This window comes from Talpa occidentalis, unplaced genomic scaffold, assembly GCF_014898055.3.
Source record: "Talpa occidentalis isolate TD23 unplaced genomic scaffold, MPIMG_talOcc4v2.1 talOcc4.17, whole genome shotgun sequence".
NCBI classification, from domain to species: Eukaryota; Metazoa; Chordata; class Mammalia; order Eulipotyphla; family Talpidae; genus Talpa; species Talpa occidentalis.
The window spans coordinates 1136860-1161122 of NW_023601754.1; the positions used below are offsets into that span (position 1 = coordinate 1136860).

General features: G+C 68.2%; 2 protein-coding genes across 2 annotated transcripts; both read right to left on the reverse strand.

Moving 5' to 3' along the window:
• Positions 1-7626: 7626 nt before the first annotated feature.
• FOXL1 (forkhead box L1) lies at positions 7627-8616 on the reverse strand. Its single transcript, XM_037518087.2, has one exon. The coding sequence runs from the start codon at positions 8614-8616 to the stop codon at positions 7627-7629; it is 990 nt and encodes a 329-aa protein (XP_037373984.1).
• A 7983-nt stretch (positions 8617-16599) lies between these two features.
• Positions 16600-18078, reverse strand: FOXC2 (forkhead box C2). Its single transcript, XM_037518088.1, has one exon. It carries the CDS (start codon positions 18076-18078, stop codon positions 16600-16602), a length of 1479 nt encoding a protein of 492 aa, XP_037373985.1.
• Positions 18079-24263: the final 6185 nt, after the last annotated feature.

Here is a 24263-nt window from a genome sequence, read left to right on the forward strand (position 1 = left end):
TCAGGCATGGAGGAAAAGGGGACCCCCGCTGCCTCTGGGGATGCTGCTGGGTGCTTTTTCTATAGGGAAAAAGCAGAGCAATAAAAACTGGTATAACCTCAGCCCTCACAGAGTCCACGCCTAGTGGGGGGCCCGAGGGGCCAGGGGTGACTGGCCGCAGCTGGGAGAAGCGGGGAGAGACTGCAGGGCTGCCCAGGGGTGAGCAAGACAGCGGCGCCCAGGCCCACCGGCTCCGCGCCCCCGCATGTGGAGGCCGGTGCATCGAGTGCCGGTGCCTAAGCCAAACACACAGCGGGGTTCAAAGTCTTTGAGGGCTATGGAAAGCGCGAAGCCGCCCAGCGCCCCGTATACCCTGCTACCTGTTGAAATGACTCTGCCGGCTAGTGGGCAGATAACAGCGTGACTAAAACTGACCTGGGCTTCCTTTTTTAACGTGGCCGCTAAAAGTGCAGCCACTCTCCGGCTCACAGGCTAGGCCGCCGGGGCCCTGTGCTTGGACGCCCAGAGTGGGGAAAGGGACAGAAATGCGGCTCCTTCCCTTGGGTCTCAAGGCGGAGGTGATAAGGTCCCCGCCCTGGGCGCTGTGGCCGCTCGCCCGAGGAGACCGAGCCTGCGCCGCGCGGTGCTCAACAGCACCCGGCCTCAGCGCGCTGTGCGCCAGCACCGCCCAGTGGGGACAGCCTGCCCCAGCGGAGACCCCTGCCAGGGGCGGCCGGCCCGGGGTGGGGGGCTCGCAGGCGGGCCTCCGGAGGGTGCTGGGGGGCGGGCGCGGCGCGGGGCGCACACAGACAGGCTGCGGTTTGAGCCCGGCCTTCCTCACCGCGCGCAGTGGACAAGGCCTCGGCCAACCCGACCTCTCACGCAGCCAGGGAAGACGGGCGCACCCTCCAGGCCCGCGAGAGGGCGAAATAGGAGGGTGCGCGCCGGCCCCGGCCCCCGGCGGTGGGAGGAGAGGGAAGACGGCCTGGAGGCCCGTCCGCAGCCATGCGGCCCCAAACAGACGCTTCCGTCTCTTCATGCCAAGCGGCTTTTCTAAACAATCCAGGCTCTTGACCTCAGCCTTCCCTTACTGGCACTGAAACCGCTGGCCCCCAAACCCAGCTGCACACTACAATCGCGGCGGAGGTTTCCAGAAGGCCATCCGGGAGGGGCCCAGGGTAAGTCGTCTTTGGAGACCCCTGAGGACCCCAGGGTGAGGCCGGCAGAGACCCACAGCCTAACGCAGCCGACCCCGCGGGGCACAGGCGGCCGGCAGCCGCGCCCGGCGGCTCCAGGTAGGCAAATAGGTAGAGAGTTGACCATGCTGGACAGACAGGTGAGTGTGATCAATGACTGGTGGGCAGCTGGACAGCCGAGAGCGGGGTGGAGGACCGTGACAGACACAGGCCTCTTCTCCACTCTCCTTCCGTGGCAGACCGTGAGCAGTTAAAGCAAAAGGACGGTGTCTCCCAGGCGTGCCTGTGCCCTGTGCTCCAGAAGGCGCTGCACAGGGCTCTGGGGCGGTGGTGGTGATGCTAGTGGAGGTGACGCTGCTGGTGAAGACGATGGTGGTGGTGAGGATGGCGAGAGTGACGATGGCGATGGTGCTGACAGTGGTTGGGGTAGCACCGACGAAGCAAAAACCCACAAAAATCAAAACCTATTACAAAAACGCACTCATAAAACGTACCGGAAATGACCTTTGGGGACACCGGTCCCGCTCTCGGAGCAGGCGGCTGCGGGTGACGAGACCACGCGTGCCTTCTCTCTTTAAGGCTTTTTCAAGTGTCCGCGTTTCTCACACGAAATCATAGAAAGCCCCCGGGTGGGTGTCTGAGCGGAGGGCACCCCCACCCGGCAGAGCGGACACAGAGGCCCCGGCGGAGAGTCTGTCTGACCCAGGGAAACTGCTGGGGCGCGGAGACGAGAGGGCGTGAGGAGCAACTGCCTCCTCCGCTCGGTGGCCTCAGGAGCCGCCGCGCGTGTACCGCGGCCCGCGGGCTCTGTCCTGCCTGCAGACCAGCCTCGCCCGGGGCCTGTACAAACACACGGGTCAGGCCCCACCACGGCCAATCCGACTTAGGGACCAGGGCTCGGGCCTGGGGGTACAAGGGTTCCAGGTCATCCCAGATGAGCCCCCTCCTGAGTGGGCTCCCATCTCCGTGGGGTCTCAAGGAACACCCGAAACAACGAGCAGAGAGCAAAAGTGAACCACTGGCTGAGGAAGAGATGCACTGCTCTTGAGCCCCACCTCCTCACGGCCCTCACTCAGAGCCCGTGTCCAGCGCCCCCAGGCCACGCTCCACCTGGACCCGGCCCAGCGAAGCCAAGGAGAAGTGGCCTCTGCACAGGCACCTCGGAGATCCCGTGGGTTCCGACCTAGACCACCCCGCAAGCAGGTGACGCGAATGTGGGGTGTCCCAGCACACAGGAGGCTGTGCTCACACCCCGCTGTGGTCTGCGAAGGGCGCCACAGCGCCACGCTGAAGAGAGCGCGCTGCGTGCCGGGACAGAGCGGGTCTTCAACACTGTCCGGCCAAGGCGCGCCCACCTGAGCCAGCAGCACCTGGCGGGCGCCTCTTACTGGAGGAGGGTCTCGGAGGAAACCGGGAGTCTGGGGAGTGCAGGGAACGGGGTGCGCCCACGCTGGCCCCTGGAGCCCAAACATGAATTATTCATCGCCCACCCCCGGTGCTCACTCAAAGTCCAAAAATGTGGGAAAGTTTATTTATTTCTCCAAAACATTCCTGATTTGTAATGTGCTTTCTAAAAATGTTCTAGCTGACCAGCCCCTGCTATATTTAGCTGCAGCATTTAAGAGAAACGTTCCTGACGCTTTATATGGCAGACTGTGAAAGGCAAGCACGGAGGAAAAGCTGCTTTCCGGCCGGTCTCTCCCCTGGAGAGGGGGAGCTCCGCGGCCTGCGGGCCTGGGGCGGGAAGAAAGGAAGGCCTGCAGCCTTCAGGGGGGCTGGGTGGTGCCGAGGAGGAGCCCCCGAGTGCCTGGGCCTGGAGACAAAGCAAGGGAAGGCCCAAGGGGCTTTGCCTCCAAGGGGATGGGCCCGTCTGGGGAGTCCCTGCCTCCCCTCCCCCCGCCCCTTGCGGGCCCTGCTTTGGTTGTTGGTTTCACGTTCAAGGGCTGGAGCATCTCAGGAGAGGGCGCCCTGAGGTGAAAGTGAACCCCAGTGCCCGGGGCTCCTCTGTCGCCTCCAGCATGGCCAGGGACAGCCGAGCAGACCCATCGGCTCCCATTTTGTTCCAGAACTAGCAAGTCACAAACGCGCTCCCCAGCCGGCGGAGTTCGGGCCCAGGGCAGGCCTGCGCAGCGGGAGCCGCCGATGCCCTGTCTGTCTCCTTCCTCCTCACTCGTCTGTCTCTGACAACGGCCGGGACAGGCCTCTAACTTCCGTCCCTCGGAGAGGACGGCCAGGCGCGGTTCCAGCCCTTTGAGCTCTCTTCTTGCCACCGCCCGTGGGCCGGGACACTGAGGCCAGGGAGCTGGGCTCTTGGCAGAGGCCACACAGCAAGGGCAGGGGTGCCAGCCTCTGCCTGGGACCTGCACTCACACCCAGGCTGATGGTCCCTCCCCACGTCCACCGGGACATCAAGTTACTGACAGGCCATGAGTCACAGCGTGGGGGACAGGGCGCGTGCCCGACGGCTGCAGCATCAGGCTGGCGCGGAGGGCGCAGCCCCCAGCACGAGGTTGCCCATCACGGCCCAGGCCTGGCCCTGGGGGGCAGTGGCTAGTGAGGGTCTGGCCTGTCAGAGGCCACAGGCGGGGCCCAGGGTCCGTGGCACTTTCGTCATGCTCACGTCATGCCGTGCTGCAAAGGACCTGATGACCTTGAGCGGGTGCTGCCAGGGTGCCACCCCCTGCACTCCAGGGGTCAGAGCTCCCTCCACCCTCCCAGGAGGGCGTTGCCCAGGGCCAACACACCAGGCAGGTCCCACCCCTGGACAGGGCCGGAGGGCTCTCTCACCGGCCTGGGTGCCCATCCCGGAGGGCCGTTCAGTATCTGCCCATTGGACGCTACCCAGGGGTGCCCTCACTGAGGGACGCGCCCCGCGCAGTGGGCCACAGCCCCTGCGATCACTGAGCCCTGTCCAGTCTCAAGGGTGTGGTGGCAGGGCCCGGGCGAGTCAGCGGAACCAGACCCCGCCTTCGTGGGGCCTCAGCTCAGTCTCGAGAGCCCGGGACCCTGGAGGCCAGATGCACCGGTGTTGTCCAGGGCTTGAAAGGCGTGGCCAGGGAGCTAGCGCCCTCCTGCCCCTGTGTGTTCTCAGCCCCTGGCTCCCTGCAGGGCGCCCGATGGACCCCACGGCTTGGGTTCCCTGTAGCTGGACGTCCAGCTCCGGCCTGTGGCTGCATCCACACTTGCCCACACTCACTCTGGGGCGCCCTTCATCTGACTCTCCACCATGGCCTTGTCTGGAGGTCCAGCTAATGGCCTGTTTCCCACTAGGACCCCGATTCTGGCGTGAGAAAAGGGGGTTGGGACTAAATCTTTGCCCCATTGCTCCCCCCACTGCCCTCCCTCCTTACTGCCAAGATAAAGACACCCGAGCTGCACCCCAAAACAGATCCTCACCCCCAGCCACCAAGCAGGGGGCTCACTGAATCATGCCCTTGGTTTCACTGGCCGCCACGGCATACGCCTGGGCCTGAAGCCCGCTCTGGCCTACGCGCCACATGTTTGGTTTGCTAGTGTGACTGGCATTTGGAAGCCATTGGAAAGCACCCCCCCCACCTCCGCCAGTTCAGCCCACACCCCACCACTCCCTATTGCCCCACTCCAGGTCACTCTACACACTGATGGTGCGTGCCTGGCCCTGCAGACCCCGGTTGGGGACTCGGGTAGGACAGCCCGTAGGGACGGACGCCTGGTATCTGGCATATTTGTAAAACTGCTTGGAACTTGGATGAATAGAATTTTACATTTCCAACAAACGCGTGTTCTTTCTTTCTGCAAATGAGCTCTGTGCACGGCCATGTGTACCTGTGACTCTCGAACAACCTCTCCTCTGTGGAAGCAAGATGACCCGCCGTGAGAGAGGCCGTGGCTCCCAGGCTGACGTCACCACGTCCGGCACGAGGCTCCCTTTCAGCTGTAACAATAACACCATGTGCGGCCGGTTCTTCAGCCCACACGTGGATACACTGACCACACCATGTGAGGCCACAGGGACCACACGTGGCTTCCTGATGGTCAGCAACACGTGACGAACGGAAACACATCCTCCTCAGACCCTGCGGACATTTGAGACCTGGGAGGCCATCAGCGCCCGTGGGAGCCTCTGCAGAGCGCTCTGACCTCGTGGGGTTGGGGAGGGGGTGGCGGGAGCTGCTCCTTCCACAGCCCAGGGGGGTCCCTGCACAGCCCAGGGGGGTCCCTGCAGTAATGCAACATAAAACCCAAAACTGTGCCTGGCTCAGAGCACCCAGAGACACAAGCGTGGCAAAGTGTGAACACCGGGGTGGTCTGACAGGGTTCAGCACTGCAGTTGAGTCTGTCTCCTCAATATGCAAAGAAACATGACTGTCTGTGAAGCCGTGTGTACAGACACACACATACCCACGTGCAGATGCGTGTCCACGCTCACACATGCACGCTGCACACACAGACCAGCAGCCTTGCACCTCCACATGCCCCGCGGACCAGACGCCAGTTCACGTGAGTGTGTGTGTGTGTCTACATGTGCACATGTGCGTGTGCATGTGTGTGTGTGTGAGCTGACAGCAGCCCAAAGAGCATTCCTAGGAGACAGATGAGAGCACAGATTCGCTCCTCAGGCCGTCTCAGAGGAAAGTGAAAACATCCTATTTGGCAGAATTTTCCTTTCCCCTTCTGGCCGTCAGGCAGCACCCAGGACTGTCCGGAGGGCCTCTGCCCCTGCACTGCCCTCTGTGCTGACCCTCCCTCACAAGCCAAAGCCCCGAGATGTCAGGGGCTGACGTGCACGCCCAGTTTCTGCTCCCCGTGGCGCCCGCTGCCACCCCAGCCGTGCATCGAGCCAGCCCCGAGGTGGTGCCAAACCAACTTTATTCACAGAGGCTGAGCAACTGGTGGCTGCACAGCCGGTGACAGCCATCGCCCTCAGCCTGCGTCTCGGTGGGGTCCCATCAGGTCCCTGAAGCCAGGAGGCGCTGGGCCCACGCGCTCCGGCCAGGGCGCAGACCTACGTCACTGCGTCCCTCCGCGAGGAACATGGCGGCAGGGCCGCAGCTCCCGGCTCTGAGGAGGGGCCAGGAAGTCAGCTCTGCCACTAGTAAATGAGTGTGAGCGCCCAACAGGCCTTCCCGGCACAGCAGCCCCAGGTCTCACGTCCAAGTGTGTGCTCATCCGTCTGCATGTCCTGAAACTGTTTCAAAAGTCACCCGGAAGCCCTGCTCGGGAAGCCATGGCCGAGTACGCAGTCTTCCCACAGACAAAGTCAGAGTGCCCTTGAGGTTATCAGATTGCAGCACCCCCAAGACCACCCAGACAGAGATACCCTAAGATGTTAGAGGCGCGTCCCCGAAGTTCCAAGCGCGCTGGGCCGTGGAGACCTGGAGTGTCCTCACAGATGTGTGTGGCGACCCAGCGCCCTCCTGGGGCTTCCCGGCAGGGCTTTGGGAGCCGGGTTTGTCAGGAAGCCGCGCCACAGGGCCCGGTGTTCTTGGGGCCCGGGGAGGGGGGTCCAGCACGCGCCCACAGACCCTGGCTCTGCAGCAGTCTCTGTCTCCCGCGGTCCGCTCGCTTCGCCCAGCCTCCTCGGCTACCAGGAACCCTCCACTGCGCAGTTCCGGAAACGGAGCAACAGTCACACCTGGCTCTGGGACAACAAGGCACTCGGCCCTCTCGGCCGTCTGAGACACCCCCCAGCACGCTCGCTTCCGGTGTCCCCTGAAAACTGATTCCTTAAAACAACAGCCGGAGGCGATAGCGGCCACCGGGCGCGAGTGTGCCAGGGAGCACTCGGCGCTGCCAGGGGGCTGCCAGGGCCTTGTGAGCACACGTCGCCGCACAGACGCCCGCGGCCGGAAAACGGGCGCCCCACGCCAGCCAGACACAGCCCACTGCGGAGGCCGTACAGAGAACGAGAGACTTCTCTTCCCTCTAAAGCACAAGCGTGGTTTTCAGGTTTCACCCGGACGTTGGCTGTGAGTCCGCACCAGCCCCTACGTGTCCCAGAGAACCTGCAAGAGGGTCCCCCTCGTGTGGCCACGGCTGGACTTCGGGGCAAACAGCGTGGACGCCCCTCACCCCACGGCTCAGGGCCAAGGCCTGGGGCCCAGGACAGCTCCGGCAGCTCCCGGCCCGCTGCGTGTGTTCCAGCCCGGCCGGGCCGCCTGGGTGGGCACGCAGGCCCCGGGTGGGTAGCGGAAGATCAGGCAGCTGGGCTGACCCAGGGTCAAGGAACTCGGCTGCTGGCCCGGCGGGAGGTCTGGGGTGCCGGCAGGCAGGGTCTTTAACTCCCGAAGCTCCCTCCGGGTGGGGAAGTTCACTGGGGCCTCCGACCTCCTCGCAGAAGCTGGTGACACTTTCCAGGATGCCGGGGCGCAGAGGAAAACAGCGTCTTTGGAAAAACTGCGCGGCCCCCGCCCGGGAGCCCAGGTCCCTCTGAAGAAGCGGGGACCCTGCAGGAGGCGGCGGGGCCCCGGGCTTACTGGAAGCGCAGCACGGCCTCGGGGAGCTGCAGCGGGAAGTAGGACAGGAGAGGGAGCCCCAGCTGGTAGAAGCCGCCCGGCACGTGGGGGTCAAGCATCAGCGAGGCGTGGAAGGGTGGAAGGAGGCTGGAGGTGCCGGCCAGAAGCGAGGTGCCCCGGCAGCTGGCCCCCAGGAGGTCGCCCCCCGCAGCTGCCTTGCGGCCCTGCGCCCCCGCCAGGATGCTGTCTATGCTGAAGCTCTTGGCCTTGTCCGAACTCTTCGGGGAGCAGCGGGAGACGGGGCGCGGCGGGGGCCCGGGGCCATTCACTGTGCGCGCCGGCTGGCCCGAGGCTGCGGCCGCTGTGCTCGGGGAGGCTTCCTCCAGGGCCCCGGGCCGCGGCCAGGGGAGGGGTGCCGGGGGAGAGGAGCCTGCCTGGAGCGGCGAGGGGTGCGCGGGGGCTCCCTCCTGGCAGGTGGGGGTGGGGGAGCCGGGGGGCCCGCCCCGGCTCCCCGCCTCCGGCTCCTGCAGCTCCGCGCGCACCCGCTTGGCCTCGGGGGGCCCGGGGCCCGGCCTGGGCTTCCTCTTGCGGCGCCGGTAGTTGCCGTTCTCGAACATATCCAGGCAGCGCGGGTCCAGCGTCCAGTAGCTGCCCTTGCCGGGCCGCCCCTTCTCGCGCGGCACCTTGACGAAGCAGTCGTTGAGCGAGAGGTTGTGCCGGATGCTGTTCTGCCAGCCCTGGCGGTTGTCGTGGTAGAAGGGGAAGCGCTCCATGATGAACTGGTAGATGCCGTTGAGCGTCACCCTCTGCTCCGGCGCGTCCTGGATCGCCATGGCGATGAGCGCGATGTAGCTGTAGGGCGGCTTCTGGGGCGGCTCCGCCCGGCCCGCCGCGGCCAGCGCCGCGGGCGCGAAGGCCAGGGGCAGCCCGGGGCGCTCGGGCCCGTACAGGTAGAGCATGGGCGAGGCGGCCAGCGCCGGCAGCCGGGGGCTGAAGAGGTGGCTCATGGCGAGGGGCGCTCGGGGTTCGCGCGACCTGGCCACGGGCGCCTTGGGGACTGCGCCCCGCGCCGCAGGGGCCGCCTGGGGAGCCCGCCGCGCCTCCGCCTGCCCTGCTGCTCTCCCCTGCAGCTCCGCGCTCTGTCCCTTCCTCGTGGCTTTAAAAATGTTAAATAATTGTTGTAAGTTTGCTATTATATGTTGACTTAGCGCTGGAAAATAAATTGTCTATGATAAACAGTCGTTGTGTTCTCAGCCCACCCACATTAATTAAAATTTCATTGCCGAAAAACTCCAAGCTTTTCCCTCCACGTGTCTTCTCGACACCAGCCAATCCCTTTCGGGGCTAGTTCTTCATTTGTTTATAGAATTAGTCTGTTGATAAGTCCGCCCACCCAAGTTGAATCAAGCTGTGTTTATTTGGAAAAATTTCCGGGCACCCAATATATAAACGCACTGATCTGATGTTTGAAATATCACGTCCACCCCTTGACGCTGTGAGCACACCCAGTCAGCCGGCAGGATGTCGGCGGGGTGGCTCTGCGCCGGCCTGCGGGGCCAGGAAGGCGCGGTGGCGTGGGGGTGCCGCTGACCTGGGGGATCCCCGTAATCCTGGGGCCGCCCCGCAAAATGTCTTTCCTTGGCCGAGGCTTGAAATGAGAAGTGACGATGGCATGGGTAAACCGCCTGGAGGTCTTTGCGAGTTTTTGGGGGGGAGGGGGGACTAGCCAAGGGGGTTGAGCGCCTGGTAAGGGGAGGACGCAGCCTCTGGGACGGTCCTCCCGGGCCCGCAGGAGCTGGTGCTCTCTAAGGGCGCGGTATCCCTCAGGGCAAGCCTCCCCCTGGGGGGCTCGGCTGGACGGGAACTCCGAGCGCACACACAGGCTCAGGGGAGCCGAGAGAGTGTGGGGTCCCGGTCCACAGCTGAGTGGAGGGAACTTCCGAAATCAACCCTTCGGGAGAGCTCAAGGGGAGAAGCAGGGTCCCCGCGCGGGGCTGAGGCTGCGAGCAGGGACGCCATAAAAGGGGAGCTTGGCAGCGGCCCCGAGAGCTGGTATTTGTGGATGCGGGTCTCTTGCTTTATATTCTGCGCTTTCCTGTTTATAACCAGGAGGGGTTATAACAACTTTACAAGTGCACGCAGCTGGCCCGTGATTACATTAAGCATTTGGGAAGCCTGCTTGTTCCCCCACCCGCTGGGCTGTAAGCAACCCCCCACCCGCGGCTCATGCTGCTTCGAGCCACGTCGAGGTTTGAACCGCATGATGCCAGTTCAGAGGAGGGTCTCTCCCCGGCCCGCAGCTCGGGAAGGGGGGCGATAGCGTGACTCGGTCCTGTTTACAACCTCTGCTGAGCATTTCTCAAAAGGATGGAAAACGCTGGGGATAACTGCGTTAGTGCTTCGTTGAGTGAGTGCTGCAGGGACGCCGTGGGAAGAGGGACGGCGAGGACAGCAGGTGGTGCAGAAAGGCTAGGACAGCCCCAGGGTGGAGGGAGAGGCGCTGCCCACACTGGGGGGGGGCTGGCCGCGACAGGGTCACAGGACAGCACCTCCCAAGGACTGCTGGCAAGGGCTGGGCACCCGCCCCAAAGGGAAAAGCCGGGAGAACCCCGCTCCAAAATGGGGAAGTCACTGCTGTGCTGGGGGAGTGCCCGAGGCGCCCGGTGCACTGCAGGGGTCTGGTGAGTTAGAAATACCTGAGGAGTCTCCCTCTGGGTCGGAAAACCGGTTTGGGCACCGGCGAGGTGAGAGCGCAGGGGCGCGGGGCCGCCGCCAGCCTCGCTTAGGCAAACGGTCCAGCGCCCTGGCCCCAGCCTGGGGCTCGGGGGTGCCCTGGGGCTGGAGCAGGCCGGGGCTGTCCTCTCCCGGATCCCGGCTCTCACTGGAGCCCTTTTTGACCCTAGGATGGAGAAGATCCCCAGCGCCACGCCCTTGGCCCGTGTGTCCTGCAGACCCGGGGGTCATCCAAGCTCTGCGGACCCACAGGCTCAAGTTGGGGTCCAGCTGTGCCCCCAGCCTGGGCCGGTTCCGACAGCCCCGGAGCGAGAGACGGCGGCGCCGGCACCCGCGCGAGCGCGCCCCCGCCCCAAGCCGCCCGCAGCGCCCGGCGCGCAGCCCGGCGAGCACCCGGCTCCGGCGGGCGGCGGCGCGCGCGGCTTATAAGCGCTGGGCACAGCCCGGCCCGGCCCGGACAGCGACCAGCAGCGCCCGAAGTGGGCCCGGGCCGGATGTGGGCGGGGGCGCGAGGCCCTGGGCGGGGCCCGCGCCGCGGGGAGAGGCCCGGCGCGGCGCGGCTCGGCCGCGGTCTGGGCGCGCGTCCCCGCGAGGGCCGGGGGTGCCCGCGGCGGAACTCGGGCACGGTGCCCTGCCCCGCTGCGGCGCGCCGGCCCGGCCCCGGGGCCCGGCGGGGAGCGCAGGACTCGGGCCCGGGAGGCGCGCGCAGGGGGAGCCCCGCGCCGGGCAGATTTCCGGGGAGCGCAGGGAGCTCCCCGCGCTTCCGCGCCCCATGCGCCCTCGTGCGGAGGCTCCGTCCGCCGAGGACGGGCCGGGGCCGGGGCCGGGGCCGGGGCCGGGGAGGGGCGGGCGGGGGCTCTGAGAGGGCCCCGCGGGCTCAAGTCTCCAGCGCCTTCTGCGGAGCCCGCGCGCCTCCCTCCCGGCCGCGGGAGCGCCCCAGACCCCGCGGGGTGCGCCGGGGAGGGGCGGGGGAGACGCCCAGCGGCAGCCGGCTCCAGACTCGCCGCGGGTGAGGACCAGCGCCGGCCCCTGAGCCCCGCGGGGAGCTGTGCGGGCAGCACCGCCGGGCACGAACCTCCTACCCGGGGCCCCGGGAAGAAAGGCCGGGGACACGCGCTGCTCCCCCGCCTCCCCGCTGGGGCGCAGCCCCTTGCGTGCCGGGAGGGGAGAGCAGGGCTGGGGTTGGCGGGGAGCCGCCCTCGGGGGCTGGGCCGGCTCCGGTGAGGGCCGTGGGCAGACGCGCTGTGGCTGTGCGGCCACCGGCTCCTGCGCGCTGGGGCCCAGCGGCTGCCTTCGTGGCAACCACCTGCCCGGGACGCGAGTGAGGACAGCCCGGGCCACAGAGGCCGGCGCTGCTGCGTGGGGGCCGTCCCGTGGGCCCTCCCAGGGCAAAGGCTCCCTCGCGGGAGCCCGACGGCCACTGTCCAGAAGCAAATCTGTCCCGCCGCCCTGCCGCCTGCCACCTCTTGCTCCCCGCGCAGGTGCTGCCAAGCAGGGGCCTGAGCAGACGCTGACGGGAGGGCCCGGGAGGCTACGGGGAGCGCAGGGGACTCGCTCCCCCCACCCCAGCTTCCGAGCCCCGATATGCCCTCCTCACCGCCCTGTCACGGCCAGGGGGCAGACCCGCCCGGTTTACAGATGGCGAAGCCAGGGCTGGGCACCGAGCAGCCCAGCAGGCAGCGCAGAAAGACGGGCTCCTCCCCAGCTGGCCCAGGCAGCAGCCGGCTCTGGCACGTCTGGGGCGGCACCAGGAGAGGGGAGGGTGCAGGCAACCCCAGATCTCACACCCCGGGCTGTAACACAGAAGACCCCCTTCTCTCACCCTCCTCTCCTGGGTGGGGTCCTTCAGCAGGGAATCTGGGGGTGGGGAGGAACCAGAAAGGTGAGGTCACTGGCACCCGCTGCAGCCTGGGGAGCAGTGGGGGGGGGGGGCATGTTCCAAATTGCTGAGTGCTTCCTAGATCCCCTGTGCTCAGAAATGCCGCGCAGGGCAGATGCGGTGCGGGCCTCCCCCCACACCAGGGTCCCCTGATCTCTGCTGGTAAGGGAGACCCGAGAACCCCTTCTCCTGTTACCCAGCTCTCGGGTCCTAACAGCCACCGAGTCCTTCAGGGACCAGGGTTGTCTTGGTACCGCTGGTTCCTTGACCCCCAAGATGACCCTATTCAAGGATCCTGTTGCTCTTCAGTTGACAAACGGACCAGGGTTTATGGTGGCCTGCCCGAGGCAAGGGAACCCCGTGGGCCTGTCTGTAAAAGCTGAGTCAGAGCCTGAGGATTCAGCTTAGAGAGCCAGCTCCCCACTGGGGAGTCCCTGATGAAAACCACAGGAAGGCAGAGCGCCCCAGACTGAAAGGTACTGGCCAGCACCCAGGGCCAGTGGGCCTGGGGTCTACGGGGCCCCCAGCCTGAGTGGGCAGAGGCAGCACCAAGTTGTACCCCAGGCCCTGGGAGGGGGGAGGCCCCCCAGGGCTCCCCAGCCCCACTCCCTTCGAGGCTCTGGGATGCCAACCCTCTCCAGTTCCCGGGGCTGAAGCACCAGGAAGTCCCCGCTCCAGCGCCCCGAAGGCCAGAGCCAGAGGCGCACGCACTCCACTCCACGCAGCCTGACCTCCCGCACGACGTCCCGCCCGCCATCTCAGCCAGGCGAGGGCTGCGCCAGGTCCTCTCAGGCAGTGGCTGTCCCCAGCCTTCCCCAAACTCCCAAGAAACTTTCCACCCCTCCTCACATGCCGATGTCAGAAAGCAAACATCTCAAATGCCTTGGCCAGCCCAGGCCTCGGGAGTTAGGCCGGGAGAATGCGCGAATTCTCTCAAAGTTTGGGAAAGCATTTCAAGTATGTGGCGCCAAGGGCAGCTTGACCCTGCGTCCCGCTCACCTAGGGGCCGGCCACGCAGGCGGCCTGCGCCCAAGGCACCCCCGTCACCCAGGGGCACACCCAGGACCACGCAGGCACCCGCCCGAGGCGCTGCCCCGGCTGGAGAGGGACACCTTCTCTCCGCCCTCTCCCCAGCCCTTGGGCTGCGGTTATGACTGAAGTCCCTGGGGCGCCCTGACCCACCCACCGACCTCGGTTTGCATTTGGGGTGGGGGGAAGGTGAGAGGAGGGAGCGCCCTCCACCAGGATGCTTTTCAGGGGACCTGGAAACGCAGCTGTGTTCTGAGCACAGCTTACAAGCCTCTCCTGGGCCCGGAGGCAACCCCCAGGCAGTCTCTGGGTGACAGGGGGGAGACGGACCCCCAAGGATTGGTGAGCCAGGTCCGCAGCTCCCAGGACCCGGGGCTTCTCCAAGACCGGACCCCAGCGTTGGCGGCAGGAGAGCAGCCGAGGGCAGGCGTGGGCTGCTGGGGGGCCTGGCCCCCGCCTAGCCACTTCCCAGGTGAAAAGCCTGCTGTCCACGCAGGGCAGGGCTCTTCCGGCCCGAGCACAGCGCTCTGCACGCGGGGGCAGCAGGTTTGCCCGCTTTGAGCCTCTGGGGACGGACCACCAGGCAGAGCAGCCAGGCCGGGTGAGAGGCCTGCTCTGAGCCCCCGGGGCTGACCAGAGGCAGGGCCACCGCCACCACGGCCTCGCCCGGGCCCCGAAGCTGCGGGACACTTGCTGGTCAAGGGGTCTCTCCAGAGGTCAGATCTGTCAAAACCGGACCCCTTTCGGGATGCAGCCCCCCCAGCTAGGTCCTCTGGCACCCGCCGCCCGCTGGCCCGGGAAGTCTCTGCCTGCTGTTGGGGTTGCTTTCACTTTATTTGCAGTGGTTTGGGGAACTGCCGAGAGCATCTTCTTGGGTCGGAGGAGCAGGCCCCGACAGGGCCTCACGCACACTGCAGTCGGGCAGAGAGCGCCAGACTGGCCAGGCAGCCCGGACGGGGTGTTCCAGCCCCTCCATCCCGGCTCCTTCCCTCTCCCCGAAGGGCCTCTGAGCCGGGAAGGGAAGGGCAGCCTCGACTCCCACTGGCCAGTCTTTGCCTGAGCAGCCCAGGATGGTGGCCAAGCCTTGTCCGAACCAGCCAGGAGGTCGCCTAAGAGCCCCCGCCACCCCCTCTGGAGGACCAGACCCCGGGAGCCTCTGGGGTTGCTGCAGGTCCGGTGCTTACCGGTTTCTACCGCGGCGCCCCAGGACCCCTTGCAGCAGGGAAGCCGGTGGTGGAAGAGTCCCAAAGCACCCGGCCTGACGCCCCTCTCTCAGCCCCAAGGCCAGCGCTCCCCTGCATGGCCTCCACGGGGTGGGGCCTTCTCAGGAGTGACGGTCTCACCCCGCTGAGGCTCTCTCTAGTTTGGGTCTCCGAGGCTCCCTGCCGAGCTTTCCGGGAGGACGGGGCAGCAACCGGGAAGGCGAAAGCCAGGGACTACCCCTCTTCGCCTGTGGAAACAGCGGGCAGCAGGAGCAGAGGGGCCCCGGGCCAGTGCCGGGCACCTGGTTCTGCAGCTCCGAGAAGGCCCGGCTCCCGCGGCTGGCCTGGCTGCACCGACCGGAGCCTGGTGGCGCCCGGGGCCTGCCGAACACCAAGCCCTGAACACCAAGCCCCGGCCCGCCGGCTTGGGAAAGGAGGGACGCGCTGTCTCAACCCCGGGCACTGCCGTGCCGCACCTATGGGAGACGCGCTTATGCCCAAGCCTCACCCTTTGCTGCTTCGGCGCTGCCAAGGAAAGGCGCGGCCAGAAACAGCACATGGCGGGAGGCCACACCACCAGCCGGCAAAATCGCCTTTGGGGACGTGATCAGCGCCTGAAACGGGAGGTTCGCAGGGATCTTCACCTGCCACCGTGGGAATCTCACTCCCAACTGGGAGCTCCGGCCCCCAAATTGGCCGCAGAGACCAGCAGGGGAGTTGCGGTTTCAGCCGGAGGGAGGGAACGGGCAGTAAAGCCAACGCCTCCCCCTACATCTCACGCGGGTCGGCCAGCGTCACCGTGAAACATTTGAAAGAAGAGTCAACCAAATTAAGAAGAAAAATACCCCCCCCCCGAACAAATACACCCCCGCCTAGGTCTTGGAGGCCGCAAGGTATTTTTGACGGCCAGTCGGGCCTTAACCTATTTTCACTGCAGTAGGGGAAAAAATTGGAAACCAAATCAAGATGTGAAGAGCCCCGAAGTCCACCGCTGACCGGTCCCCGCCAGGGACGGGCGTGAGACGGGACCAAACCGCCCATCCCTGCTGGACCTTCGCCGGCCCCGGTCCAGTGTGGTTCTGGAAAACCATCCAGCGGGCAAAGAAGCCCGCGTGGTAGGAAAGGGAGGGACGGCAGAGCTGCCCGGTTTGCTCTCTCCCCTTCACCCGAGGCCGGGACCGGGGCTGCTGGACATGGAGGTGGACGCGCTGTTCACTTTGACAACTGCCGTGTGTTTTCCGCATTGAGCAAAATGCGCGCCGCCGCCCGTGAGGCTGCAGGGGCCTCCAGGCCGGGCCGGGCGCAGCGGCGGGGTGGGCGCGCGAATGAACTGCAGGCCTTTTCTGTCACTCCCAGGGCAAGGGCGCCTCGCGGGCGGTCAGCCGCGGGCATGTGGGCCTCTGCGCGCTCACCCCCCTGGCAGCAAAAATAATCAAAACAGGTGGGCCTGTAAACACGCCTCGTTTTTTCAAAAACGCAAGAAAGCAAAGACGCCGTTGGACCCGGGGCAGGAAAACAGCACGGGTTTATTCTACGGAAGGCACAACCACGAGGGCCCGGGAGGACGCGGCGAGGGGGGTGCGCACGGCTGGGTTTTTTTTCTCCTGCTGGGAATGCCCTGGGCGGGGTCTATACAAAACCATCCCGCTTGGTAAATAAGAAGCATCAGACACTTGACTTCTTCACCCTCCTTCGGCAACAAAAAATAAATTACTCTCTTGGCTTGGAAGGCCCCGCCGGGCGCGCGTCTGTCCGGGGCGCACAGAGGTGTCCGCGCGCTCGGCTGGGCAGCCAGAGCTCGGGCGAGAAGAGACGCGATCCAGTGACCTCAACTTTAAATATTATATTAACGGCTCTGAACAGCGAGGGCGCGGCCGGCTCGGCACCCGGTGCGTTGGCACAGGCGCGGGGAGCGCTCAGGCCCCTGGGCCCCGGGGCGGGCGCAGAGTCTCCGCGGGCGGGCGGCGGGTTCGGTCCATTACTGAACCCCGAACCTCCCAGCGGTGGGGAAGCGGCGTCGCGGGAGGGGCTGTGGAACCCGCGGCCGTGCGCTTGGGTCGCCCGGCCCGGGGCGGCGCGTCGGGGCGACCTGCGGCCCCCGGGCCCGTTGGGCTCTCGGTCCTCCGGCCCCGGCGCGGCCCGCGGGGTCAGTACTTGGTGCAGTCGTAGGAGTAGGGGGCGGCGGGGCGGTAGAGGGCGGGCGCGCCCCGGTAGGGCAGCTGACAGCTCGCGCCCCCGCTCGCCTGGGGCTCCCCGAGGCCCGCGCCGTCCGCGCCCAGCCGGTGGGAGCCGAACACGTCGCGGACGCCGGGGAAAGTCTGCTGCGGGGCCGCGAACGTGTGGCCGGGGAGGTGGCTCAGGTCCCCGCCGTGGCCGAGGTACCAGGAGGCCGCGGGGGCCGCGGGCGGCGGCGCCGGCGCGGGCGGCGGGGCGGGCGCGGGCGCGGGCGGGTGGTGGCCGCCGAGGGGCTGGTGGTGGTGGCCCGCGGCGGCGGCGGCGAGCGCGCCCTCCTGGCCCGCGGCGAGGCCGAGGGCGCCCAGGGGCGAGGCGGGGCCGCCCGGGTGGTCCGAGAGGGCCTCGTCCAGCGCGGGCGGGCCGCACACGCGCGCGGGCCGCTCGGCGCCGGTGTAGAGGCTCAGGGCGCGCACGCTGCACTGGTAGCCGCCCGCGGCCCCGGGCTCCAGGCCCTGCGCGCACGGCGGGCCGTAGGCGGCGGGCGGCGCGGCGGCGTAGGGCAGCGCCAGCGGCGGCACCGCCAGCCCCGCGCGCCCGGCCGCGGGGCCCAGCTCGCCGCCGGCCGGGGACGCGCGCAGCGCCATGAGGGTCTCCACGCTGAAGCCGGGCGCGCCCGCGGGCGGCTCGGGCCGCGCGCCGTCGGGGGAGCCCGCGGGCGTGGACGCGGCGCTGGGCGGGCTGGCGCGCCGCGCGCCCTCGGGGCTCAGCGCCTCCACCTTGGCGACCGCCGGCAGCGCGGGCGACGGCGCCTCGCTCTTGACCACCACCTTCTTCTCGGCCTCCCGGGGGGCGTCCGCGAGGCGGGGCCCGGCCGGGGCGCCCTTGGCCGCGGCGGGGGGCGGCTCCCGGAGGGGCGCGCGCTCCTCCTTGCCCCTGGGCACGTCCTTCTTCTTGAAGCGCCGGCGCCGGCGCAGGAAGCTGCCGTTCTCGAACATGTTGTAGGAGTCCGGGTCCAGCGTCCAGTAGCTGCCCTTGCCCGGCTTCTTGTCGTCGCGCGGCACCTTGACGAAGCACTCGTTGAGCGAGAGGTTGTGCCGGATGCTGTTCTGCCAGCCCTGGCGGTTCTCGCGGTAGAAGGGGAAGCGCTCCATGATGAACTGGTAGATGCCGCTGAGCGTCACCCGCTTCTCGGGCGCGTGCTGGATCGCCATGGTGATGAGCGCGATGTAGCTGTAGGGCGGCTTCACCAGGTCCTTGGGCGCGGCGGGCGGGGGCGCGGGGTAGGGCGCGTAGGGGCGGCCCGCGCCGTAGTGCTCGGCGGCGCCCGCGTACACGCCCACGGGCCCGGGCGCGCCGCCGTAGGCGCCCGGCGCGCGGTAGTAGCCCTGCTCGCCCAGGTAGGGCACGACGCCCAGCGCGCCGGGGTCGGGCACGGAGTAGCGCGCCTGCATGCTGTCCGGGCGCGGCGGCGCCGGCGCTCAGCGGGCCGGGCGGGCCAGCATCCCGGGGCGCCGGGGCGCGCGCGGCCCGGCCGCTGTGGGGACCCGCGGAGCCCGGCCCGCGCGCGGCGGGGCGCTCTCCCGGGCCGGCGAGTCGGCGGCCCCGCGGGCCAGCGAGCCGGGGCGCGCGGCGGCCGCCCAGCGAGCCCGGGGAGGAGGCGCGTCCCGCTCGGCGGGCGCCGGGAGCAGCTCCGAGGGCCGCGCGCCGAGGCCGGCTTTTAGCCGCGGCCCCGCCCCGCCCGCCGGCCAATCGCGGCGCCCGGCCCGGCGCTAGGACCCGCGCGGCCCCGCGAGGGCGCGTCCCGCAGGGGGGCTCCGGGCACGCGCGCCGTGGGCCGCGTCCCCGCAGGCCCCCCGCGACAGCGACGCGGCGAGCACGGCCGGCCCCGGCGGCGGCGCGCGGGCGTCTGGGGTCCGCTTCTCCGGGCGCGCCGCGCGCGGCCTTGCGGGGTGGCCGGGAGCGCGAGGGGTCCGCGCCCCGCCGTCCCCGAGGCGAACCCCCCGACTCGCGCGCCCGCAAGGTGGGGCCCACGCGGCCATCCTGGCGGGCGGGGCCGGGGCTCCCGCAGCTGCCCGAGTTCCCGCGCCCCGGGCGCCCGGCCTCGCGCTCCCGCCACAGCCCCGGGGGGTCTCTGCGGGGCTTCGGGCCTCCCGGGCTTTCGGGTCGCCGGGCTTGGGGTGCAGCGAGTCGGGCCCCGGGGCTCCACGGAGCACGGGTCTGCGAGGCAAACTTTTGCGGACACCCCAGAAGTCGTGCTCGGCTCCGGGGCGCGCCCCCGCGCCTCCCCCGGGCCCCACGTCCCTCCGCGGCTGCGCCCACGGCCGCGCCGCCCCCAGGACGCGGTGCTGCCGCGGGGCCTGCGGGCCGGGCGCGCGGGGACGGGGCGCGGACACGACGCCCCCACGTCGGCCTCCTTTGCCCCGGCTCCCCCCAGCAGGCGCGGGGCGCGGGGCGCGGATCCGGGGTGCCGGCGTCGCCCCCGACGCGCGCGAAAGCAGCGCGTGCTCCCGGCGTGCGCGCCCCCGCGTCCCCGGGCTCTCGGGGCGCTCTGGTTTTTCTCCCGCACGAAGTAACGCCGGGCACCAGCCCTCGCGCACGGCCGCCCGGGGACCCTGCCCCGCGCCCCGAGCCGGCGGCCGCGCGCAGACCCGGGCGCACCCCCGGAGGGAGCCGGCGGGCGCGGGCGCAGCGGCCTCGGCGGAGCCGGAGAAGGTGAGCGGGACTCTGTCCCCCCCGCCCCGGGGCCGGGTCCTGGGCCCGGTTCGGCGGAGACGCGCCCGGGGATGGACCGCACGGCCGCGGCCCGCCTTCCACCGCCGGGCGCGGAGTGGGGCCCCGAGGGCCCGCGGCCCCGGGAGGGCGAGCGCGGACGGGGACGCGGTCCGCGCCCGACCCGCGCCGCTGGCGCCCCCTGGCGGCCCCCGCCGCGCGGCGCGACCCTGGCGGAGGCCGGGGGGCTCCGCAGGCGCGGGGGGCCCGAAAGGCGACGTGCCGCGGAGCTGCGCGCGGCGCCCGGGTCCGCTGGAAAGCAGGGGAGACCCGACGCCGCTGCTGGGGCGCAGGACGTGCCCTCTGGGAGACTCGCGGAGATGCCGGGCAAGTAAAACCCGGCCCCGGCGGCAGAAGTCCGCGGAGGAAAACCCAGAAGGACCCCCGCCCCGGGGCCGCGGAGCGAGCGGCTCCCCCAGGGGTCCCGCCAGCGCCTTCCTGCCCGAGGGCGGGTGGGCTCGGGCCCTCCCCAGAGCTCCGTGAACCGGCTGCGGCGGCCCGGCTGTGGAAGAGGGGGGCTGTCCGAGGCACCCCTGGGCCATTCTGCCTCCGCAGCAGGAGGGAGCGAGGGCCGGGCCAGGAGCCATGTCCCCCCTGGCTCTGATCCACCTGCCTGCTGCCTCCAAACGCTCCCTCTGGCTCCGGCGCCCGGCTGTAGGGAGGGGGCCGCACGGGGCGCTCCAGGCCTCCCGGAGCCCGCGGGACCGCAGGACAGGGTCCCAGCACAGCGGGTGCCTGCTGCAGGCTCGGGCAAGCGGCCCCCAGAGAGCCTCCTTTCCAGAAGCGGCCAGGACAGCTGCCGGCCCAGCCTGGCCCAGGGGTGAAGGTGACGACCCGCGGGAGGCAGTATCAGCAGGCTGGAAGGTCACACAACCGACGGGTCGGTCCCTGGGCCCCAAGTGCCCTGCCACGGGTGGGCACGACACAGATCCCCGGTTCAGCGACATGCAGGGAGCTGGAGGGCGGTGGGCGCAGGCTGGAGAGGCAGGCCGGCGGCTCATCAGCTCCACGGGGGAGAGAGGTGCCGCCACACAGGCTGCCTCCATGACAGGCACAGCCAACAAGACCCCGACAACCAGGGCCGGCCGGGGCAGAGGGGGTGGAGCGGGGCTGCTGCCGCCCCACGGAAGGCGCCTGGACCTACCTCGGAAAACTGAGCACGAAGGGCCCGGTACCCGGCAAGCCCAGTCCGGCGCCTGCCTGGAGGACAGGGCCCCAGCAGCTCCAGAGCGACAGGCCGGGAGCCGGAAGCCACCGAGGCCGCGGCTGGGGGGCGGGAAGGGAAGAGGGGCCTGTCGACTGCGGGCGACGCTCGGCCAGGGGAGAGACAGGGGCCCCGCCGCGCAGGGAGCAGGTCAGATGGGCAGGGTGGACACCGGGTCGTCCCATCTGCGCGCAAACCGCAGCTCCACAGGACGGCCTGGCGAGACGGCGCCGGCTCTGACCTAGAGGACGCCGGCCGCTCCGGGCGCCTCTGAGGCCGGGTCAGTGGGGAAAATAAAGTGGTCGGACGGCGCCCCCAAGGGCCTGCCGGCGCCAGGGCGGATGACACGCAGGGGCCTTGGAGGAGGAGGGGGTTAAGTGACCAGAAGGGCATCCGAGGGCCCGGGACGTGGCCTCCTCGCCTTGGGGCCCGGTGACGGCATCATCCTGTGCCAGGTGACAGTCCTGCGGTGTGACGCCGGACGTCGTCGGTGCGAACACGTCCTTGTTGTCGGGAGGAACCGTCAAAATATTCCGAGCTGTGACTCACTATCTCTGCGACTTTTGAAAGTCTGACCAAAGGGGGGTGGGGGGGGGTGGGCTGTGAGTACACCCCAGGCCCCGGCGAGGGCGCTGCGCCTGCAGTTCTTCTGGAAGCCTGACAGTTTCCCAAATTAAAAAAAAAAAAAGGAAAAATAATTCAAAATTACAATTAGAAAAAGGGAGGACACCTTGGTTACTCTGAGCATTGCAGAAGGGACCCGAGGCCAAGCTGCCACCCTTCCCTGGGTGACCTCATGCAAGTCCCCTCCCCCTTTGTTCTAGACGTTTCTGAAATGTGACCCTGCACGGCCACGGAGCGAGTCCCGGAACCGAGGCTGTTAACCAGAGCGCGGCGGCTGGCGCGGGAGCTCACCACCTCCCCATCCCAGCAAGGCCACAGGCTCCAAGGCCAAGGGGCCGAAACCCAACATGGAGAGGCACAGGTCCCGGCGGGGACAGCTGTCGCTGGGCCAAGTGGTGGCGGCGGAACATGCAGGGGACGGCGCGGACCGGCGCTGGGCGTGTGCTGGCCTGCAGAGACCCTATCCCCGCGGGGCGCCGTCCCGGACACGCACGTCCCCCTGGAGAGTGCACCACGGCAACTCCACAGCCCGAAACGACAGCTGCATCCAGCTGCCGCGTCCCTGCCTGGCTCACAGGGTGCATGGGTCGGTCAGAGGGGGTGACGCCCACCCACCACCGCACACCCGGTGTGGCCATGACTGCACACGGGGCCAGGGCCGCTGGCGCCCTAAAGAGGTGGTCACGGTCTCTGCTGCCTCTTTAGAAAGGAGCGGAGACACCGAAGGTTAAACGAGGAACGTGCGTATGAGCGAGGCAGTCGGCGGGGAGAGACGCAGTTTCAGAAGTGTGCGCGTGGACTCGAGCCTGCTGGGGGCCCTGGGCTGCAGGCCGGGTGGGGTGTGCAGCCCATCGGGTGCGGGCCGTGTGTGCCTGCGTCACAAGGGAGGCCCGGGGGCTGGTTGCTCCTGCTCCTCAAGGTGATAAAAGCCAGGAGGGCCCCTGGGAGCCCCAGCTTGGTGTGCCCACATGGGGCTCCCATGCCAGCCAGCGGCACTCTCCACATGCATGCCCTCTGCCTGGCCCCTCGGCCTCGGTGCCTGCTCACCCCAGGCCTCCTCTGAGGCCTCCCAACCACTCATGTCTTTGGCCCCTCCCTGCACGGCCCCTCCCCGATGCATCTCCGCCTGGCCCAGTATCTCCCCGTCTGTGCCGGCCTCGCCAGTACCAGGATGTGGGCAGCAGAGGGGCCTGGCCGTCCTGCTCTGTGCACACAGAATGAGAAGGGCCCCTGGCCCCTGTGGTCCAGCCAGTCTGTGCAGCAGACATGGAACCTGCACCTCTAGGCCACCCCCACCAGCAGCCGGGACCAGGCTTCACTCCAGCCGCAGCGCAGGGGCCTGTCTGCCCTCTCCCGTGCCCCGCTGCCAGAGGAGCGCCCAGCCCCACACCAGGCCCATCTGGCATGAAAATTTTGATCTGCAAAAACTGGGTGTGGGTGGGGAAGGGCACTTCTGGGAGGGGAGACACTGCACAGGGAGGAGGCGCTGAGTGACAGGGATGGAGTCGGCAGGGAGCAGAGGCCCGTGTGGCAGGGGGAGACGTCTGCGCTTCCACCGGTGGGGCCGGGGAAAGCCGTGAGTGCTGGCGCAGACACCCAAGTGGGCTCCGGTGGGAGGAACGCAAGGAAGAGGGGACGCGGGGGAGGAAGAGATGAGAGAGGGGAGGAGGGAGAGGAGGGGAGTGAGGAGCAGGCACAGGAGCAGGAGGGGACAAGGAGCCGGGACACAAACATCAGAGCCCAGGCCGGAGACGAGCGCTCGGTCCCCAGCTCCGGAGGCCGGGTGTCCTCGTCAAGGCGGGCAGCTGGCCGGCGGGGGGCGGCTCCCAAGCTCAGACATGGCTATGTTGGCCCAGGCGGGAGGGTTGACATGCACCCTGTGGCTCTGTCCTCGGGCCGGTCACCTCCCAAGGCCCAGCTCCTAACACAGCATTCAGCGTCCACGTAAGCATGACCTCCCCCCGGATAAGGACGCGTCCTCGCAGGCATCCTTGGCGCCGCCAAGGCCCAGCCGTGCGGGGAGGTGGGGGGCTGTGTGTGTCTACACCTTCCTCTCCATGGCCGTGAAGCCGCAACAGCCCTGAGCCAGCTCCCAAGTGGACAGGCAGGCGCGGGGCCCATGGGTTACGGCTCGAAAAGCTCCCTCTGGTGGAGAGCCCGCCGCCGCCTCCCGCGCCGCCTCTTTCGTGGCTATTCATTCTTTTTTGTTTTAATAACGAACATTTGTTCACTGACCAAAGGGCTGAGCCTAAGGAAACCGACTTTGGAGCAGCTGCACGTGAAGTATCTGTGTGAGCAGCCGCCGAGCACGGAAACGGGAGAGGCGCGTGGAGGTGTGTTCGCCCGGCAGGGCCTGGGCGTCACGCGAGCTCACCCTGCCCAAAGTGGGGCTGGGGTTCCGACTCAGATGGTAAAACTGCGGTTTGAGTTTTTCTGCCGTCAGCTATAGTTTCTCCAAACTTCTCTCCCAACGGGCATGAAAACCGTGTTTTTTTCAAAGCACTCTCAGTTCTTCGGCGCGGTCACTATGGCTTGGTCACTGCCCCACTTCTCGAAGAGCCCTTCTTGCACCTGCTCCTTTACGTGTTCATCAAAGCCACCACTGCTCCGCAGCCCCGTCTTCCTCAGCTGCTGAGCGGTGGCCTCGGCGGGCACGAGGGCATGCAGAGGGCAGCGGGCAGTCTGGCATGGAGCGGCGGCGTGACTATTCATTCTTCTGTGGTGCTTCCGACGTGAAGGCCCCCCGTGGCGGTGCTAAGGGAAAGGTCCTTCCTTCCAGGGCCACCCGGGCCCACTGTCCGTCTTCTGCGCTCGTTTCCTGCTTGCTCAGCTCCGTCTGCTGAAAACACTCTCCCTGCCCCACTGGGCTCCTGCCCCGTGGAGTGTCACGGGACTGTACCGGCTGGACTCTCCCATTCCAAGGGGCTGAGGGCGCGTTTTGTGCCAGCCCGTGCTGCTTCGATTGCTGCGGCTTTGCAGTAGAGCGTGAGACCAGGAAGCACGATCCACTGGCTTTGTTCTTGTCTTGGGATCGCTTTG

Excerpts from the sequence above, each read along its gene's own strand:
- FOXC2 (XM_037518088.1), bottom strand. The coding sequence starts at position 18,078 with ATGCAGGCGCGCTACTCCGTGCCCGACCCCGGCGCGCTGGGCGTCGTG.
- FOXL1 (XM_037518087.2), bottom strand. The coding sequence starts at position 8,616 with ATGAGCCACCTCTTCAGCCCCCGGCTGCCGGCGCTGGCCGCCTCGCCC.